Raw genomic sequence first — 17,868 nt, forward strand, 5'->3', positions numbered from 1 at the left:
ACTTGATCTCAAAATACCTGGAAAATATCTTAATCGATGAAAATCACCAGAACAACCAGAATACTAAGTGGCTGGACTCCTCTAGGTTTAGAAGCATTGATGGTGTCATTTTTACATAAAGAAGTGTGGCAGCCTTTTCCACCTGTGGTTCTTCCTAGGGAGCACCATGGCAGTGTCCTGCAGGTGCATGTGTATACAGAAGTAGCAATGACCCAGCACATGTCTGCTTGCTTCTGTCTGAGCCTCTTCAGACCTGATCTGTTCCTGGTCACAGTGGAGAAATTAAGGTACCGTGATTTGCACACAGCAAATTAAGATTTGTTTTGGACACCTGTTTCTTGTTCTACAAATTTACAACTCACGTTTTTTAACTCACCCCTCACAGAAGATGCACAGCTGGTGGCAGAGGACAGTGGAGAAGGGGTGGGGCTGGTCTCAGGGGCACCATACACTCGGCCTGTAGTTTCCAGTGTCACCTCTAAGGCAAGACCCCAGGACTTCAGATATCCTAACCTGCTTCTTCTCCCGATGCCTTGGGCTCCAGCCTCCTCAACACCCAGGCCCGTCGCCCCCAGCCCCTTTAGTCCACCCCTCCCTGTTCAACTGCCCCACGCTGAGTGTGTATCCTCTCATTTTAATTTGTTAGTCTTTGTTTCTCTTCCTCATTCACCAATAAGAGAACATATTTTAGTCAAGAGTAAGAATTTCAAAACTTTCCTTTGCAACATTTAACTTTTTAAATAGAATTTTACCTGCAAAGCAGACATAAGTGATGGGTGTATGGTGGAATTTGAAACCTTCATTTCTTTTTTTTTGTATATGGGAAACTTTATCCTGTTTGTGGAACCCTTGACAATTGAGTTACCCAGAGCACAATTTGAAAACCAATGATCTGAGTGAATTCATCTGTCACTCAGAATAGGGTATATTAAAATATAATTGCCGAAAGATATACTGGAGGCCATATGGGTAAGAAAAGGAACAGGTCCCAGGTAGCGGTTCCAGTTCTTGCACTACGACTGATTACTAAGTTATCTTGGGCAAGAAATAACCTTCTAACTCAATTTCTTGAAAGGCAAAATAGTAATAACACTATTTACCTAGCAAAATTGCTGTGAGAACCAAATGAGCTCACATATGCAAAATACATAGTATTGTATCTGTCACTGCTCAATCCATGTTAGTTAGTTTCCTTCCTCTTTTCACTGTGTGACCTATTTGAATAGGAGCAAAATTTTAAATAAACGCGTATGAAAAAGGAACTGGATCAGCTTATGAGCTACTGGAAAACCTCAGGAAGACCTTCCATGGGCACCAGACCTTAATGGTTGAAAAGTGTTGGCTGTTTGCTAACTGGATCTTCCCACCTCTCTTCTGTGCTAGTGATTTTATTTGAGGACTTAGATGAACAGAAGAGTAAGTATCCAAGGACTCAAATGCACAATGAGCTTCTGCAAGTGCCAGCTGGTGTGACAGGAGGACTTGGGAGTGTGGCCCTAATGCCTGGGGTAGTGGGTGGGGTGAGGTAAGAAACTCAGCTGTAAAAAGCCTGTTTTAAAGCCTGTCAGAGACAAAAGGGTGTTGCCTCCGAGTCTGGTTTTTCCACCTGCTGTGTCATCTCCTGCTCCCTAGGTGGTGTCTCAGCCAAGCTTTTCTCCACCCTCCCCTCCCTCACTTGAAGCCACAGCCTGGCTCCTTGTGTCTTTCCTCTTGTGCTCTGTTTGAGGATGGAGATGTGTGTGGAGTTGGAAGAGCATGTGGGGAATTGTGGAATTGGCCCTGTCCACTCTACCCACTCCCTATGGCTCCAGCTCTCCCTCCAGCAGGTTTTGATTGAACATTCATTCTATGCAGGGAGTTCTGATAACCCATCCTCAGTCCCTGTCACATGGCTCCACTGCCTCATCTCATCCCCCCACCAACCTCAACCCAGTCTTTGCCCCTCCACCTGTTCACTGTCCAGCATCATCACACTCCCTCCTGTGCTTTCTGCTACTCTGCACCTTGAGGTTTCCATGGTGTTTCCCAACACCACCCCTCATCCTACAAACAACTCTACCTGTGGACACTGTTGCTATGGACCTCCTGCTGGACACTGTTCAGTGTCTCCAGTGCTGCTCCAGCCTCCTTTCTCCCCAATCTCACCCCTCTCCAGTTTCCAGAGCTGAGCTGTCTTGCTGATTAGTTCCCAGCACCCCTCTGTGACTACAAGTGCAGGTTCTCCACCCTTTCTTGGACAATGAACCTGAGGTAACAGGTGAGGGGCTTTGGGGTTTGAGGGGCTGTCCTCAGGAGATTCGAAAGCTGTTATCCTGGAAAATGGGGAGGTGACATGAGGACGGTACTTTCTAGGTAGGTCCTAGGTGGATGTGGAACGGTCTCAGAGGAAGGGTCTATGCAGAAAGGTGGAAGTCAATGGAAAAGAAAGGCACCTACTTTGCAGTCCTTCCTCTCAGGGTGTTGATGTAAATTTGGGCCAGAAAGGTAAGAACATTCTGAGAGGAAAACAATGGGTCATAGAAGCCATAATATTACGCCAGCCACAAGGAGACAGCAGGAGACAGAGGTTTTTCCCTTGGTTACTGCTTCCTTGGCTGTCTGATAACCTACATTCAATCTCTTTCACATACTCACACATCCTTATCTCATTCTTCTGACAAGTTTCAACCCACCCTGATATTCTAACCAAGTTCTGGGGAGGCTGGGAGAAATACCTTCAACAAGAGTGCCTTCAGGGGCTCAAACCTGTCCTCCTCCCTCCCATCTTGCCTTCATTGTCCAAGGGGCACGGGCTCCTGCTCCACCCTGGAGAATGAGAGGCATTCTCCATGAGCACTGAATCCTCAGTGATCCTTGGAGCCTGGACACACCAGCTAAGGGCTCTCTGCCTGAGTCCCCTCAAGGTTGGATGCAGATGTGAGCACACCCAGGAACTTGCGCTTGCCAACCTCTCTCTCTGTAAACCTTGTCTGTCCAAGGTTATCCTGAACCTCTTGGCCCCATTTCCCCATGGACAAGCATCCTGACCCCTGGGCACGTGTCCTTATTTACTGTGTTCATGTTCCTGGAGAGACAACAGACCTGCTGGATAGTAACCTATCCTAGAGGAAGTGAGTTTGATTCTCCAGCTGTGATAGAAGGACACTAGGCTGTGGCAGGAGCCCCACATGCTGTCTCAGAGTCTGGTTCCATGAAGAGAAAGTCCCCTAGGAATTGTTCCCTGAACCAGAGCTTCCAGGAATGGCAGCTCTGCTCTTATCTGGAGTGGCCCTGCCCTGGACCACAGATATGAGCAGCACCATCAGTAATGCTGTCAGAGCCACTGTCCAGGGATGCCCTGAAACCTGCAGGATCATCATGGAGCTGGAAAAGGATGGCAGAATGAAGAGAGCTGCAGTCAGGAAAATAAAGACTCACTAAAAGAAGCTCCTGTCTGAAATATTAGAGACCATGAACCCAGGTAGTCTTCTGTGACCCTGGGATTAGACAGACTCTGAGAAAAGAACCAATGGGCACTGAGCTTTGTATGAGTCATTGCTCACTGGGCAGAAAGTTGATATGAAAGATCTGACAATATGGAGCTGGTGATGCTGTTAAGACGACAGATGGAGAACAGTGACACTCATTTTAACCAGTGAGAGTCATGAGTTTTGGGGAGATGATGTGTTTTCTTTGCCCTGAAGGTGATCTCATATTCTGCTGACCCATCTATGGGCATTACCATTTCCTGAATTCTGCCATACCGCACACACCCACAGGACATGGCCTGGTGTGGAAGAAATGCTGTCTCAGTGTGTAAAAGGTCATTCAGTGGCATGATTTAGAGAGATTAGAGTACCCATCCCAGAACTGAAAATGAGGCCTGGAGTCTGTCTTGCCTTTGTTCAAGGCCATGCTTCAGATTAGTGCCCATTCATATTTTCTTTCTCCCACATGTCTGTGGGTCCTGAGATGTGTGCAGGATACTGGCTCCTTCCATAGGACTGTCATCGGGTCAGCAGGGCTCAAACTAGGGACCTTACACCTGGGAGCATGGACACACCACCTACACGACCATGTAAGTATGCAGCTTTAAGGACACTGCCTCTCTTGGACTTCAATACTTTGTCTTCAATATGGGGATGATACAATCTGCCTTTACAGCAGGACTGTTAAGGTCAAATTAGATCAACAGATCTGTAATTGCTTTAGAAAAATGAGGCTATAAATTATACAGTGAATGAGGAAGAAATGAAAAAAATGTCATAAAAGACTCTACCTTTTCCAAAACATCTAATTCTGCTGTGTTTATACTGAATAGTTTAGTAAACTTTCAAAGAATATTACTCCTTAAGGACCTGTAAGTGTGATCCTGTATGACCTCCTAATTTAATAAAGAAAATGTAAAAGTGGCTTCATTTGTTTATATAAATATTAAAATGTAAATAGAAGACTAGCATGTAAAATTCAAGAGAAGAAAATAATTATGCAGTAGAAGCGGTCAGTATAGGATTGTGGGGAAAAAGCTCAGGTTCCCTGCCATAGTCACAAGACAGCATGGTACTGGCATAAAAATAGGCACATAGACAAAGGTAACAGAGTAGAGAACCCAGGAATAAACTCAAATACTTACAGCCAACTGATCTTTGACAAAGCAAACAAAAACATAAAGTGGGGAAAGGATACCCTTTTCAACAGATGGTGCTGCGATAATTGGCTATCCACACGTAAGGGAATGAAACTGGATCCTCATCTCTCACCTTACACAAAAATCAACTCAAGATGGATTAAAGACTTAAACCTGAGACCTGAGACTATACAAATTCTAGAAGATAACATGGGAAAAACCCTTCTAGACATTGGCTTAGGCAGGGATTTCATGACCAAGAACCCAAAAACAAATGCAATAAAAACAAAGATAAATAGTTGAGACTTAACTAAACTAAAGAATTTTTGCATGGCAAAAGGAACCATCAGCAGAATAAACAGACAACCCACAGAGTAGTCACAATCTATACATCTCACAAAAGACTAATATCCGGAATCTACAATGAACACAAGCAAATTGGTAAGAAAAAACAAACAACCCCATCAGAAAGTGGGCTAAGGACATGAACAGACAATTCTCAAAAGAAGATGTACAAATGGCCAAGAAACATAAAAAATGCTCAACATCACTAGTGATCAGGGAAATGCAAATCAAAACCACAATGTGATACCACCTTACTCCTGCAAGAATGGCCATAATCAAAACATAAAAAAACAGTAGATGTTGGTGTGGATGTGGTGATCGGAGAACACTTCTACACTGCTGGTGGGAATGTAAACTAGTACAATCACTATGGAAAACAGTGAGGAGATTCCTTAAAGAACTAAAAGTGGAACTACAATTTGATCCAGTAATCCTGCTACTGGGTATCTACCCAGAGGAAAAGAAGTCATTATATGAAAAAGATACTTGCACATGCATGTTTATAGCAGCACAATTTGCAATCACAAAATCATGGAACCAACCCAAATGCCCATCAATCAATGAGTGAATAAAGAAACTGTGAGATATATCTATATCTATATATCTAGATACATAGATAGATATAGCTAAATATAGATACAATACTACTCAGCCATAAAAAGGAATGAGTTAATGGCATTTGCAGCGACCTGGATGAGATTGGAGACTATTATTCTAAGTGAACTAACTCAGGAATGGAAAACTAAACATATGTTCTCACTGATATGTGGGAGCTAAGCTAAGAGGATGAAAAGGCATAGGAATGATACAATGGACTTTGGGGACCTGGGAGGAAAGGTGGCAGGGGGCGAGGGATAAAAGACTACAAATAGGGTACAGTGTATACTGCTCAGGTGATAGGTGCACCAAAATCTCACAAGTCATCATTAAAGAACTTACGCATGTAACCAAATATCACCTGTACCACTATAACCTATGGGGGAAAAAACAACATAACCATGAACCAACTAATAAAAAAACAACCTTGCCTTCAGTCTGCATCCTACCCTAGAGACACTCTCTCTGTGTCCTCCCACTTGGAGCTAAGCTTCTGACTTTTGTCTCCAGTACATCCCTGAGGACCCTCTCATCTGGCCGTCAGGAACCTCTGCAGAAGGTCAAATCCAGTCGGTTCTTCTCAGTGCCTCTGACTTGAGTTACTGGTAATATTTGCACTATAATCCACTTCTTTCTAATGAGCTACTCTCTCCTTATTTTTCTCCTGTTTACTGAATCCTCCTTATCATCCTTTGAAATCATCTCTTAATTATCATGTCCTCTCATCATATCCTGAGATTCCCTGCATTTCTGATTTTTGACACTCTTCCTGGAAAAGCTCATCTAACCTGCAACTATGCCTGATGACTCTCAGTTCTCTGGCTTAAACTCCTCTCCTGAGACCACCCATCATACATGAATGTTTATGTATTATTATTCCTTAGACAACTTTGAGATATGCTAAGTGCAATAGCCCCACACTGAACTCAGTGTCTTCTCTCAGCCAGGCTGTCTTCTCTCATTACCCTTTCTAATGAATGGAATTGAGATGTTTTCATTGGGCTGGGGAGACGTTGGTCAAAGGATACATCCATTTCATTTCATTCAGGATACATTTCAAAGGACACATTTCATTTAGATTGGAGGAATAATTTTAAGAGTTTTATTGTATAACATGGACTATAGTTGCTAACAATGTATTGTTGAAAATTGCCAAAAGGGTGGATTTTAAGTGTTCTCACCACAAAAAATAAGTATGTGAGGTGAGCCGTAAATTCTTTAGCTTGATGTAGCCGGTCCATGATGTACATACATTTCAAAGCAACATACATGATAAATATAAATAATTTTTGTCAATCAAAATAATTTAGAAAAGTCGCACACACACACACACACACACACACAAGAGAGATGATCGCATTGGCTAGTCTAGGAATAAGAGTTATCTGGGAGTTTTCTACGTCAGATACCACCGACATCACTCACCAATAATCCCTTTAATGTCAATCAAATTAAGTCCTCTTCTTCCATCATTTTGCTACTGTGCCCATTTCCTCTCTCTTTATTCAGGCACTGTTGGTCTTGCCTCTTGAACCAACTTCTTCCACTCATGCTGCCCACTGTTGCCATAGTGATCTTCCTAAATTGCAAATGTACCATCACTTTCCTGCTTAAAATCCTTCAATAATTCCTTATGACTTCCAGGACTCCCGAGTAACGACTCCTGAGCTTTGCATGTAACATCTGTCATGATCCAGCCCTTGCCTGTCTATTTTTCCTCTTTTCTTGCTGCTGTTCCACATCCAAAGCTGGCTCCATTCATACTGAAGCATCCGAATTTCTTCAAATATGTCATGTGCCACACTGGGCCCACGCTTTTGAACCTGCTTCCTGCTGTGTGAGAAGTGGCTTCTGCCCTGTTTTTGGACTGTCTACATTGAAGCCATCTGTTCCCCAGGAAGCCTTCCCTGATGCCTTGACAGCAGCATCTTGTGCATGCCCCATATCTGCACTTATCCCTCTGGGCCTGCTGTTGTCTTGTCACTTGTGGTCCCTTCTGTGAATTGTAAGCATCTGGAGGACAAGATGTATGTCTTACTTTTATTTGAATATTTAACGTCTAACAGTGTTTGACATATAGTAGGTTTTTAATACTATTTTTCTTTACTATGACATTATAGTATATGTTAATATCCAGTAGGACATAGGATATATTCCCTCTCTTTTCAATTTTTCATTGTTTACACACATTTATAATTCTATCTATAAGGATTTACAATGACTTACATAAAATGAATGAAATGAATGGAGAATGTTAGATATTAAGAGACTGTGTGGAAAGCCGGGCTGGGACTAGGGATGCACTTACCTTAGGTACAAAATTTAGGAAGATATCAAAAGAACTCAGTAATAAAAGTCAATCATATCTTAATGAAATATCTTAAGAAATCTACATTAATGGAATATATAATGAATAAAATGTCAAAAGAGAACTATTCAAAGAAAATGGAGAAGCAGAGAGGCAGAAGATTTAGTCGAATATACTGGCACATAAGCCAAGGAAGTAAAGATTTCCAGGAAGGAGGAAGTAGAGTGGAGTCAGAAGTTCAACAAAAGTCATTTCAGAAATCTTACCTTAGTTTTGAAATCCTTACAGAGAGCAGTTTTACATAACGTGAGCAATTATTTCTCCTTCATCCCCATCATTCCAGAATTGAGCTTCTTCTCTGGCTTCAGAGATGTGGTCCTTCTCCTTGTCAGGATACGTTGGAGACACAATGCATACGGATGCCCTCAAAGTCAGCAGGGGATTGGGGCGAAATTCATTGACTTTAGGGAACTCCTTGACTTCTAAGTGCTGTTCACCTGGACGACCACAGCGGGCACAGAGATGACCACGTAGCTTCTGCCTGGGACCTAAACAGGGCAGAGAAATAGGAGGATCAGGTATAAAGGGAGTGGGAAAGATGGGTCTGGGCTTACAGTACCGAACCCAGGGATGACAGTAACTGTGTGTGTCTCAAGGCCGGTGACGAAATATGTGAAAGAAAAAAGACTTAGGAGAGATCTGAATTCCAGCTGTCCTACAAACTCCATCTTAGCTTTCTTTCTCAATTAATGTGCTCTCTACCCCAAAGCCTGATGGAATTGCTGACGCTTCAAGTTCTCTTCTCATCTGCACACCTTCCCTCCTGCTGCACACTGTTCAGTGTCATCATACACTTCTCCAGCCTCCCCTCTTCACAGTTTCACCCCTTCCTAGTTCCCACAGCTGAGCAGTCCTGCTGAGGAGTTCTTAGCAGCCCACTGCGGCCACAAGTGCAAGTTCCTCTCCCTTCTGAAACAAAGTCTCCCATTTATTCCCTCCTGAGGGCATGTCCCTTCCCCTGACCCTCATGGACTCTCCTAGGTGCACCCCCTGTGGATTTGTTCCTGGGTCTGAGGTTCCCTCCTTCCCTGATGGTGTCTGGAGGGCAAGGGGTATCTGTCCCCCTACTGAGTGTCATAAGCTGCCCAACTCAACATACCCACCCTCTACCTCTTTCTAGGTGTAGTGACAAGGCGAGGGAGGTAATGGGGTGTGGTCTGGAATCAGACACCAGTAGGAAAGGGGTTGTGGCTCTCTTTGCCTCTCACTCTGTGTGTATTTCTCTTGGACGTCAGAGGATTTCCCAAAGATTTTTCTCCTGACTGTTTTCTGGACCTGTCCTGGTCTCCAAGCTCCCCCTCCTGACTCTCTACAGTGCCCAGGGAGTCCAACAGTTGATCCTGGAGCTGGGCCAACCTGTCCGCTTCCTGTATGAAGATCAGACTGGACGATTTCAACCCCCTGCTCAGCTGGTCTTCTGGGGCCTCACCCTGGTAGTTGGCAAGTAAATCTATTTGCTCCTCTGGTCTGCCCGGCCTGCACTTTTGGGAGAAAGTGCCCTAGAGCCTGTATACTCTAAACTGTGAAACCCTGTTCCTTCTTTTGGCCACACCACACCTACGCACTGCCCAAAGTTCAGTCAATTCTAGTCCAGAGTTTGGGCTCAGAGTGCATCTTTCTCTGCATGTTGTGTTAGCCTGTACCTTGGGCAAGTTACTTAAATTTTTTGAGCCTCAGTTTCTACATCTTAGGATGGACAGTAAATAGAATCAGCACAATCAAGTGAGAAAGTGATGGCCCAGTGTCTAGCGAACGGTAAGCACTCAATAAATGGCAGCTATTGTGATTACTGTTCTCATCATCATTGGTTTCAACTTTCATCAACTGCTCTCCAACCCTGTTGATGTCCCCGATTCAGTCAGTCACTTGAACCTCTCACTCCATGACCAGGTGGCACCATGTGGCTATGGCCATGAAGGGCCACTCTGTCACCCTCATTGTTTACTGCAAGATGTGAGTCACCCGGCCTCTCCCCTGAAGCACTGGTTCAGTGTAGGACACCTGTGGGGTGATAATCCTTGGTGCCTGTATCCTGGATGAAGAAGTCTTTGAGGTAACCACAGAAACCAGAGAAAGGAGTGACTTCTGGTCCCCTATCTTGTGCCCACTCCCTTTCTGGCCCCAGTATGCAATGTTCCTATTTCTTAAGCCTCATTTTTTTTTTCTCATGAATTTTTATTTGCATTTCCTATCTTCAGGACTACTGATCTCTGCAGAATAACTAGATGTCCACTTATGTGGCAGGACTGTCCACAGCCGCTTATTCTGGTCTTCAGTCTTCATCCCCCCATCTATCCATCCCTTGAACTCATCTCTCTCCTCATCCACCCCATCCATTCACTCATTCACCAGCTCACGTATGCACACATCCACCACCCACTCCCCCAACCATTTACCCACCTATGCATCACACGCTTACCCATCTACTCATGTATGAAAGCTTATATCCACTCACCTGCCCATCCTCCCCATGCTTAACCACTGTCCCCTTCTTTACACCCATCTATTTGACTACGTTTTTGTTCATCTATCCTCTTCAACTTATCCATCCATCTATTCACTCACCCACCCACTCACACGCCCCATCTACTCATACATACAAGGATGCATGCATCCGTTCAGCCACTCATCTATCCATTATCCTTCCTGGAACTCAACTACTCTCTCCTTCAATACACTCACGCACCCATCTCCTCACCCACTCACTTCCCATCCAACCATTCATTCACCCACCTATTCAATTCCACTCATCTATCTATTCACTCATCTGATTCCATCTACCCTGTACCTCCTGCTTATCTACCCACCAAGCCTCACATGCATAATTCCCTTTGCAGGAGCCCCATTCTACCTGTTTTGTGCCTTTCTTTTCACTTTGGATCACGGTAGCCATATTGTTGAAAGTTCACTTCCTGGATCCTCTTTTCTTGGCTGCTTCCTGTCTGTACAGCCACTTTCTGTTTGTCCAGATTGTTTTGTGGCCATCTTGGCTATGTTTAATTTTCCTTAGCCCTAGCATCACTCTTGCATCCAAGTATTTGTCATTTTATTCTGTGTCCTTTAGTTGCTCTCATATCTTCCAGTATTCCTTGTCAGTGGGACTGCTTCCTGTCTACTCTGCTCCATCTTCTGCCCTCCTTGCAGTTATGGATGCCTTCTCTACCCTGCTGCTGCATCCCACACCTCCCACTCTTGGCACCCTTAACCTTCTGATGCCTTTCCTTTATGCTGCTGTCTGGGTTTTGGGGTTGATGTTGGATATGAGAGAATTTTGAAACTAATCATTGCTGTCAGGATGAAGGTGGAGAGGGGCATTCTGAAGATCTTTGTTTCAGTGAGTTGGAGTGGTGGTGAATGTTTCACCTTCTCCCTACTCTTATCTTGGCTATGGCCTGGATTGGGGAACAGGTATCTGAGTGGAGGTGTGCAAGGGAGGAAACTGGTTGGCTTGGAGTGTACATGAGGGCCAGAGGAAGGGCAAAGCATCCTTGCTGGGAGAGGAGCTGTGTGATGTATTGTAGGGGGCTGCTCTGGGGCTTGGATAACTGAGCCCGATAACTATGTCTTTTGCAAAAGCCAGTTATGAGGCCTCAGTTTGGAATATCTCTGGGGAATGCTCTCCAAATTTACTTGGAGTATGGATACTTAACTTGTGTGGGGTTTTTACATTTTTTAACTCCTTCAAATTCTAAATAAAACTTTGTGCATAAGGGCATATACTTTTTCTTTTCTGGAGAAAGACCGAAAGACTCAAAGTCCTCTTTCTGAAAGCGGCTCTCCAGAATTTGGAGAGGTTGTGTTTGCTGAGGTGGGACTGGGAACTGGGGTGCTGGGAACCCTGAAGTCTCCTTGGCAGGCCTGAGAGTTTTGTGAACAGAGGTATTTAGGGGAGGCCTGTGGGGCTTGGGGGTAGGGCTGGTTTGGTCTCCAGAGGACCTAAGAATCAAGATTAGAGTTGAGATGGGGGCAGACCTGGTGTCCTGGCTGCTCACAGGCCCCACTGGGGTTACATGTGTGTCTCCCTCAGGCTGCCCATGGACCCTGGGAGCTGAAGGGAGAGAAGGGAGAGCCTGCAGTGCTGGAATCTGTAAGTTATGCTGGTCACAGGGCTGAGGTGGTGGAAAGAGGAGAAGCGAGTGGGGTTTGGTGTGCTGGCCCTGTTGCCTCTGAGTTTTAACCTTTGACTCCATAGGGTGTGCTCCTGGAGGGGCCCCCTGGTTTTGAAGTCCCCGTGGTGAGTCTAGCAGTGACCTGGTAGCTATTATTTTCTCAGAGATCCCTCCTATGTGTTCATCTGTGCCTTCTTCACATATGCTCAGGCCTCCTCCTCAGAACTCTGGAGCGTCCTTCCCATAAAAGTTTTTTTTAAAAAAATTATTTCAATAGTTTTTGGGGAACAGGTGGTGTTTGGTTATATGGATAAGTTCTTTAGTAATGATTTCTGAGGTTTTGGTGCACCCATCACCTGAGGAATGTACACTGTATCCAGTATGTAGTCTTTTATCCTTTACTCAGCTCCTACTCATACCCCTAAGTCCTCAAAGTCCATTATATCATTCTTATGCCTCTGTGTCTTCATAGCTTAGCTCCCACTTATAAGTGAGAACATACAATATATGGTTTTCCATTCTTGAGTTACTTCCCTTAAAATAATGGTCTCTAACTCCCCCTAGGTTGCTTCAAATGCTATTATTTCATTCCTTCTCGGGGCTGAGTAGTATTCTAAGGTATGTAGATCATATATATCTCATATATGTAATATACATATATATATCACATTTTCTTCATTCACCTATTGATTGATGGACATTTGGGGTGGTTCCATATTTTTGCAATTGTGAATTGTGGTGCTGTAAACATGTGTGTGCAAGTGTCTTTTTCATACAATGACTTCTTTTCCTCCAGTAGTGGGATTGCTGGATGGAATGGTAGATCTATTTTAGTTCTTTAAGGCATCTCTGTACTGTTTTCCATAGTGGTTGTACTAGTTTAATTTCCCACCAGTAGTGTAGAAGTGTTCCCTTTTCATCACACCTACTCCAACGTCTATTTTTTTTTTGTTTTTAACTTATGACCATTATTGCAAGAGTAAAGTGGTTTTGAAATCACATAATGGTTTTGATTTGCATTTCCCTGATAATTAGTGATGTTGAGCATTTTTTCATATGTTTGTCTACCATTTGTATATCTTCTTTTGAGAATTGTCTGTTCCTCTCCTTAGCCCACTTTTTGATGGGATTATTTGTTTATTTCTTGCTGATTTGTTTGAGTTCATTGTAGATTCTGGATATTAGCCCTTTTTTGTATGTATAGCTTGCAAATATTTTCTCCCACTCTGTGGACTGTTTACTCTGATGATTATTTCTTTTCCTTTGAATAAATTTTTTACTTTAATTAGGTCCCATCTGCTTATCTTGTTTCTTTTGCATTTGCTTTTGGGTTCTTGGTCATGAACTCTTTGCCTATGCCAATGTCTACAAGAGTTTTTCCGATGTTATCTTCTAGAATTGTTATGATTTCGGGTCTTAGATTTAAGTCTTCGATCTCTCTTGGTTGATTTTTGTATAAGGTGAGAGATGAGGATCCAGTTTAATTCTTCCACATGTGGCTTGCCAATTTCCCCAGTACCATCTGTTGAATATGATGTCCTTTCCCCACTTTATGTTTTTGTTTGATCAGTTGGCTGTAAATATTTGACTTTATTTCTGGGACTTCTATTCTGTTCAATTTGTCCATGAGCCTGTTTTTATATCATTCCCATGCTGTTTTGACTATAGCCTTGCAGGTAATGTGATGCCTCCAGATTTATTCTTTTTGATTAATCTTTCTTTGAGTATGTGGACTCTTTTGTGGTTCCATATGAATTTTAGGATTGTTTTTTAGTTCTGTAAAGAATGATGATGGCATTTCGATGGGAATTGCATTGGAATTGTAATTGCTTTTGGCAGTATGGTCATTTTCACAATATTGATTCTACCCATCCATGAGCATGGGACATGGTTCTACATGTTTGTGTCATCTATAATTTCTTTCGGCCATGTTTTTAGTTTTCCTTGTAGAGGTCTTTTACCTCCTTGGTTAGGTATACTCCTAAGTATTTTATTTTATTTTTTGTAGCTACTGTAAAAGGGATTGAGTTCTTGATTTAATTCTCAGCTTGGTCATTGTTGGTGTGTAGCAGTGCTACTGATTTGTGTACATTGATTTTTTATCCTGAAACTTTACTGATTCATATATCAGATCTAGGAGCTCTTTGGATAAGTCTTTATGGTTTTCTAGGTATACAATCATATCCTCAGTGAGCAGCGACAGTTTGATTTCCTATTTACTGATTTGTCTGACAGCTCTGGCTAGGATTTCCAGTACTTGTCTTGTTCCAGTTCTCAGGGGGAATGCTTCCAACTTTTCCCCATTCAGTATACAGTTGGCTGTGGGTTTGTCATAGATGGTTTTCATTACCTTAAGTTATGTTCTTTGTATGTCAATTTTGCTGAGAGTTTTAATCATAAAGTGATGCTGGATTTTGTCAAATGCTTTTTTGGTGTCTATCGAGATTTTTGTTTTCAAATCTGTTTACATGATATATCACATTTATTGACTTGTGCATATTAAACTATCATTGCATCCCTGGCATGAAACCCAATTGATCATCATGTATGATCTTTTTGATATACGGTTAGATTCGTTAGCTTGTATTTTGTTGAGGATTTTTGCATCTATTTTCATCAGAGATATTGGTCTGTAGTTTTCTTGTTAGTTATATCCTTTCCTGGTTTTGGTATTAGGGCAATCCTGGGTTCATAGAATAATTTAGGGAAGATTCTCTCTTTCTCTATGTTTTGGAATAGTTTCAGTAGGATTGGTACCAATTCTCTTCTTTGAATGTCTGATTGAATTCAGCTGTGAATCCATGTGAACCTGTGATTATTTTATTGTTGGCAGATTTTTAAAACTTACCATTTCAATCCTTCTGCTTTTTGTTGGTCTGTTTAGAGTTTCTACTTCTTCCTGATTTATTCCAGGAGAGTTGTATATTTCCGGGAATCTACCTCCTCTCAGTTTTCTAGTTTGTGTGTGTGAAGGTGTTCATAGTAGCTTTGAATGATATTTTATATTTCTGTAATATTAGTGGTATTTTCTTCCATTTCGTTTCTAATTGAGGTTATTTGGATCCTCTCTCTTCTTGGTTAATCTCACTAATAGTCTATCAATTTTGTTTATCATTTCAAATAATCAGCTTCATGTTTCATTTATCTTTTGTATTTTTTTGTTTCAATTTCATTTATTTCTCCTCTCTTTGTTATTTCTTTTCTTCTGCTGGGTTTGGGTTTGGTTTGTTCTTGTTTTTCTAGTTCCTTGAGGTGTTACTTTACATTTTGTATTTGTGCTCTTTTAGACTTTTTGACACAGGCATTTGATGCTATGAACTTTTCTCTAAGGACTGCTTTTACTGTGTCTGAGTGGTTTTCACAATTGTCACTATTATCCTTCACTTCAAAGAATTTTGCATCTTGATTTCATTGTTGACCTGAAGATCATTCAGGAGCAGATTATTTAATTTTCATGTATTTGTATAATTTTGAGGGTTTCTTTTGGAGTTAATTTCCAATTTTATTCCACTGTGGTCTGAGAGGGTACTTGATATAATTTTGATTATCTTAAATTTATTGAGACTTGTTTTGAGGCCTACTATGTGGTCTATATTGGAGAATGTTTCATGTGCTGATGAGAAGAATGTATATTCTGCAGTTGTTGAGTAGAATGTTCTGTAAATATCTGTTATTTCTTCTAGTGTAATTTAAGTCCATTGTTTCATTGTTGACTCTGTCTTGATGACTTTCTAGTGCTGTCAGTGGAGTACTGAAGTCTCCACTATTATTGTGTTTTTGTCTATCTCATTTCTCATGTCTAGTAATAATTGTTTTATGAATTTGGAAGCTCCCATGTTAGGTGCATATATGTTCAGGATTGTGATATTTTCCTGTTGGACTTATCCTTTTACTTTATATAATGTCCCTCTTTGAATTTTTTAACTGTTGTTGCTTTAAAGTCTGTTTTGACAGGTATAAGAATAGCTACTCCTGCTTGCTTTTGTTTTCCGTTTGTATGGAATATCTTTTTCCACTCCTTTACCTTAAGTTTTTGTGAGTCCTTATGCATTAGATGACTCTTGAAGACTGTGGATACTTGACTGGTGAGTTTTTATCCTTTCTGCCATTCTGTATCTTTTAAGTGGAGAGTTTAGGTCATTTACATTCAATGTTAATAGTGAGATGGGAGGTACTGTTCTATTTCTTGTGCTAATTGTTGCCTGAATTCCTTACTTTTTTTTCTTTCCATTATTGTTTTATAGGCCCTGTGAGATTTATGCTTTGAGGAGGTTCTATTTTGCTGTATTTTGGGGTTTTGTTTGAAGATTTAGAACTCCTTTTAGCATTTCGTGTAGTGCTGGTTTGGTAGTGGTGCAGTCTCTCAGCATTTGTCTGAAAAAGACTGTGTCTCTCCATTTATGAAGTTTAGTTTTGCTGGATACAAAATTCTTGCCAGAAAATTATTTTGTTTGAGGAGGCTAAAGATAAGACCCCAATCCTTTCTGGTTTATAGGCTGCTGTTAATCTGATAGGTTTTCCTTTATAGGTTACCTGATGTCTTTGCCTCACAGCTCTTAAGATTCTTTCCTTTGTCTTGACTTTAGATAACCTGATAACTATGTGCCTGGGAGATAATCTTTTTGTGATACATTTCCCAGGTGGTCTTTGAGCTTCTTGTATTTGGTTGTGTAGATCTCTAGTGAGACCAGGGAAGTTTTCCTCGATTATTCCCTCAAATATGTTTTCCAAACTTTTAGATTTTTGTTCTTCCTCAAGAATGCTAATTATTCTTAGGTGATTTAACATAATCCCAAATTTCTTGGAGGCTTTATTTATTAAAGTTCTTTTTTCTTTGTTTTTGACTGGGCTAATTTGAAAGTCTTGCTGTTTGAGCTACGAGGTTCTTTCTTCTACTTGTTTGATCCTATTGTTGAAACTCTCCAGTGCATTCGTGTTGCTCTAAGTGTGTCTTTCATTTCCAGAAGTTGGATTGTTTCTTCTTTATGATATCTATGTCCCTGGAGCATTTTTAATCTATATCCTGTGTTTTTAAAAATTTTCTTTAAGTTGTTTTTCACCTTTCTCTGGTATCTTTTTGAGTATCTTAAAATCAACCTTCTGAATTCTCTATCTAGCAATTCAGAGATTTCTTCTTAGTTTGGATCCATTGCTGGGGTCTAGTGTGGAGGTGGTAGGGGAGTGAAGTAGACTCTGTGAGAGTCCTTGGTTGTAGATAGACTTAGTGTGTGGCTTTCTCAAATGCTGATTATGCTAGCAGTGCAGTTGTCACGTGGACAGACCAAGAACCACTGGTTAGTCAGGATTTTTCAGAGTGGAATTAACTGTTTTCCTCTTTCTTGGAGCAGTTATTCTGTCATGAGTTGTTGTAATGTCCTGAGTTGTTTGGCCTCCAGCCGGGATATGATGCTTTTAAGAGAGCACCAGCTACAATAGTAGAAGGGGGATGTAAGCTTGCCCTAAGCTGGCCAAGATAAACATTCGGTTTCTCAGGCAATGGGCGGTGTCATAAAGCTCCCAAGAGTTTACATCTTTTGTGATTGGCTACCAGATGGGTAGAGAAATGCCCTCAGGTGTGGGCAGGGTTAGGCAGGTCTGAGTTCAGACTCTCCTTGGTCGGGGCTTGCTGCAGCCACTGTGAGGGATGGAGTGGGAGGTTTTTCTCCAGCCAATGGAATTATGTTCCAGAGGGGATTATGGCTGCCTCTGTCACCAGAGAAGTGGGGGAAAGCTGGTAGCAATAGGCTTCAGCCAGCTCCCCCGCAGTGGGCGAGGCAGGTCTTGCTCCTGCTGTGCCACACAAACAGCATTGAGTTTATCTCCAGGCAGCCTTCAGGAGGGAC

At 42.0% G+C, this 17,868-nt stretch overlaps 1 protein-coding gene and 1 pseudogene across 1 annotated transcript in view; one reads left to right on the forward strand and one right to left on the reverse strand.

Annotated features, from left to right (window-relative positions):
- Window positions 1-3,359, reverse strand: part of LOC105514273 (HLA class II histocompatibility antigen, DP beta 1 chain-like) — a 5,150-nt gene extending 1,791 nt beyond the window's left edge. The window contains exons 1-3 of the mRNA XM_011945529.1: window positions 3,227-3,359; window positions 2,437-2,495; window positions 377-396 (exon numbers count right to left, since the gene is read on the reverse strand). Of these exons, the coding sequence (XP_011800919.1) occupies window positions 377-396; window positions 2,437-2,495; window positions 3,227-3,359 (212 nt within the window). The remainder of the gene's footprint in view (window positions 1-376; window positions 397-2,436; window positions 2,496-3,226) is intronic.
- Window positions 3,360-4,032: 673 nt separating this feature from the next.
- Window positions 4,033-17,868, forward strand: part of LOC105514274 — an 18,486-nt pseudogene continuing 4,650 nt past the window's right edge.

The sequence above is a fragment of the Colobus angolensis genome, unplaced genomic scaffold (assembly GCF_000951035.1).
Source record: "Colobus angolensis palliatus isolate OR3802 unplaced genomic scaffold, Cang.pa_1.0 Scaffold24, whole genome shotgun sequence".
NCBI classification, from domain to species: Eukaryota; Metazoa; Chordata; class Mammalia; order Primates; family Cercopithecidae; genus Colobus; species Colobus angolensis.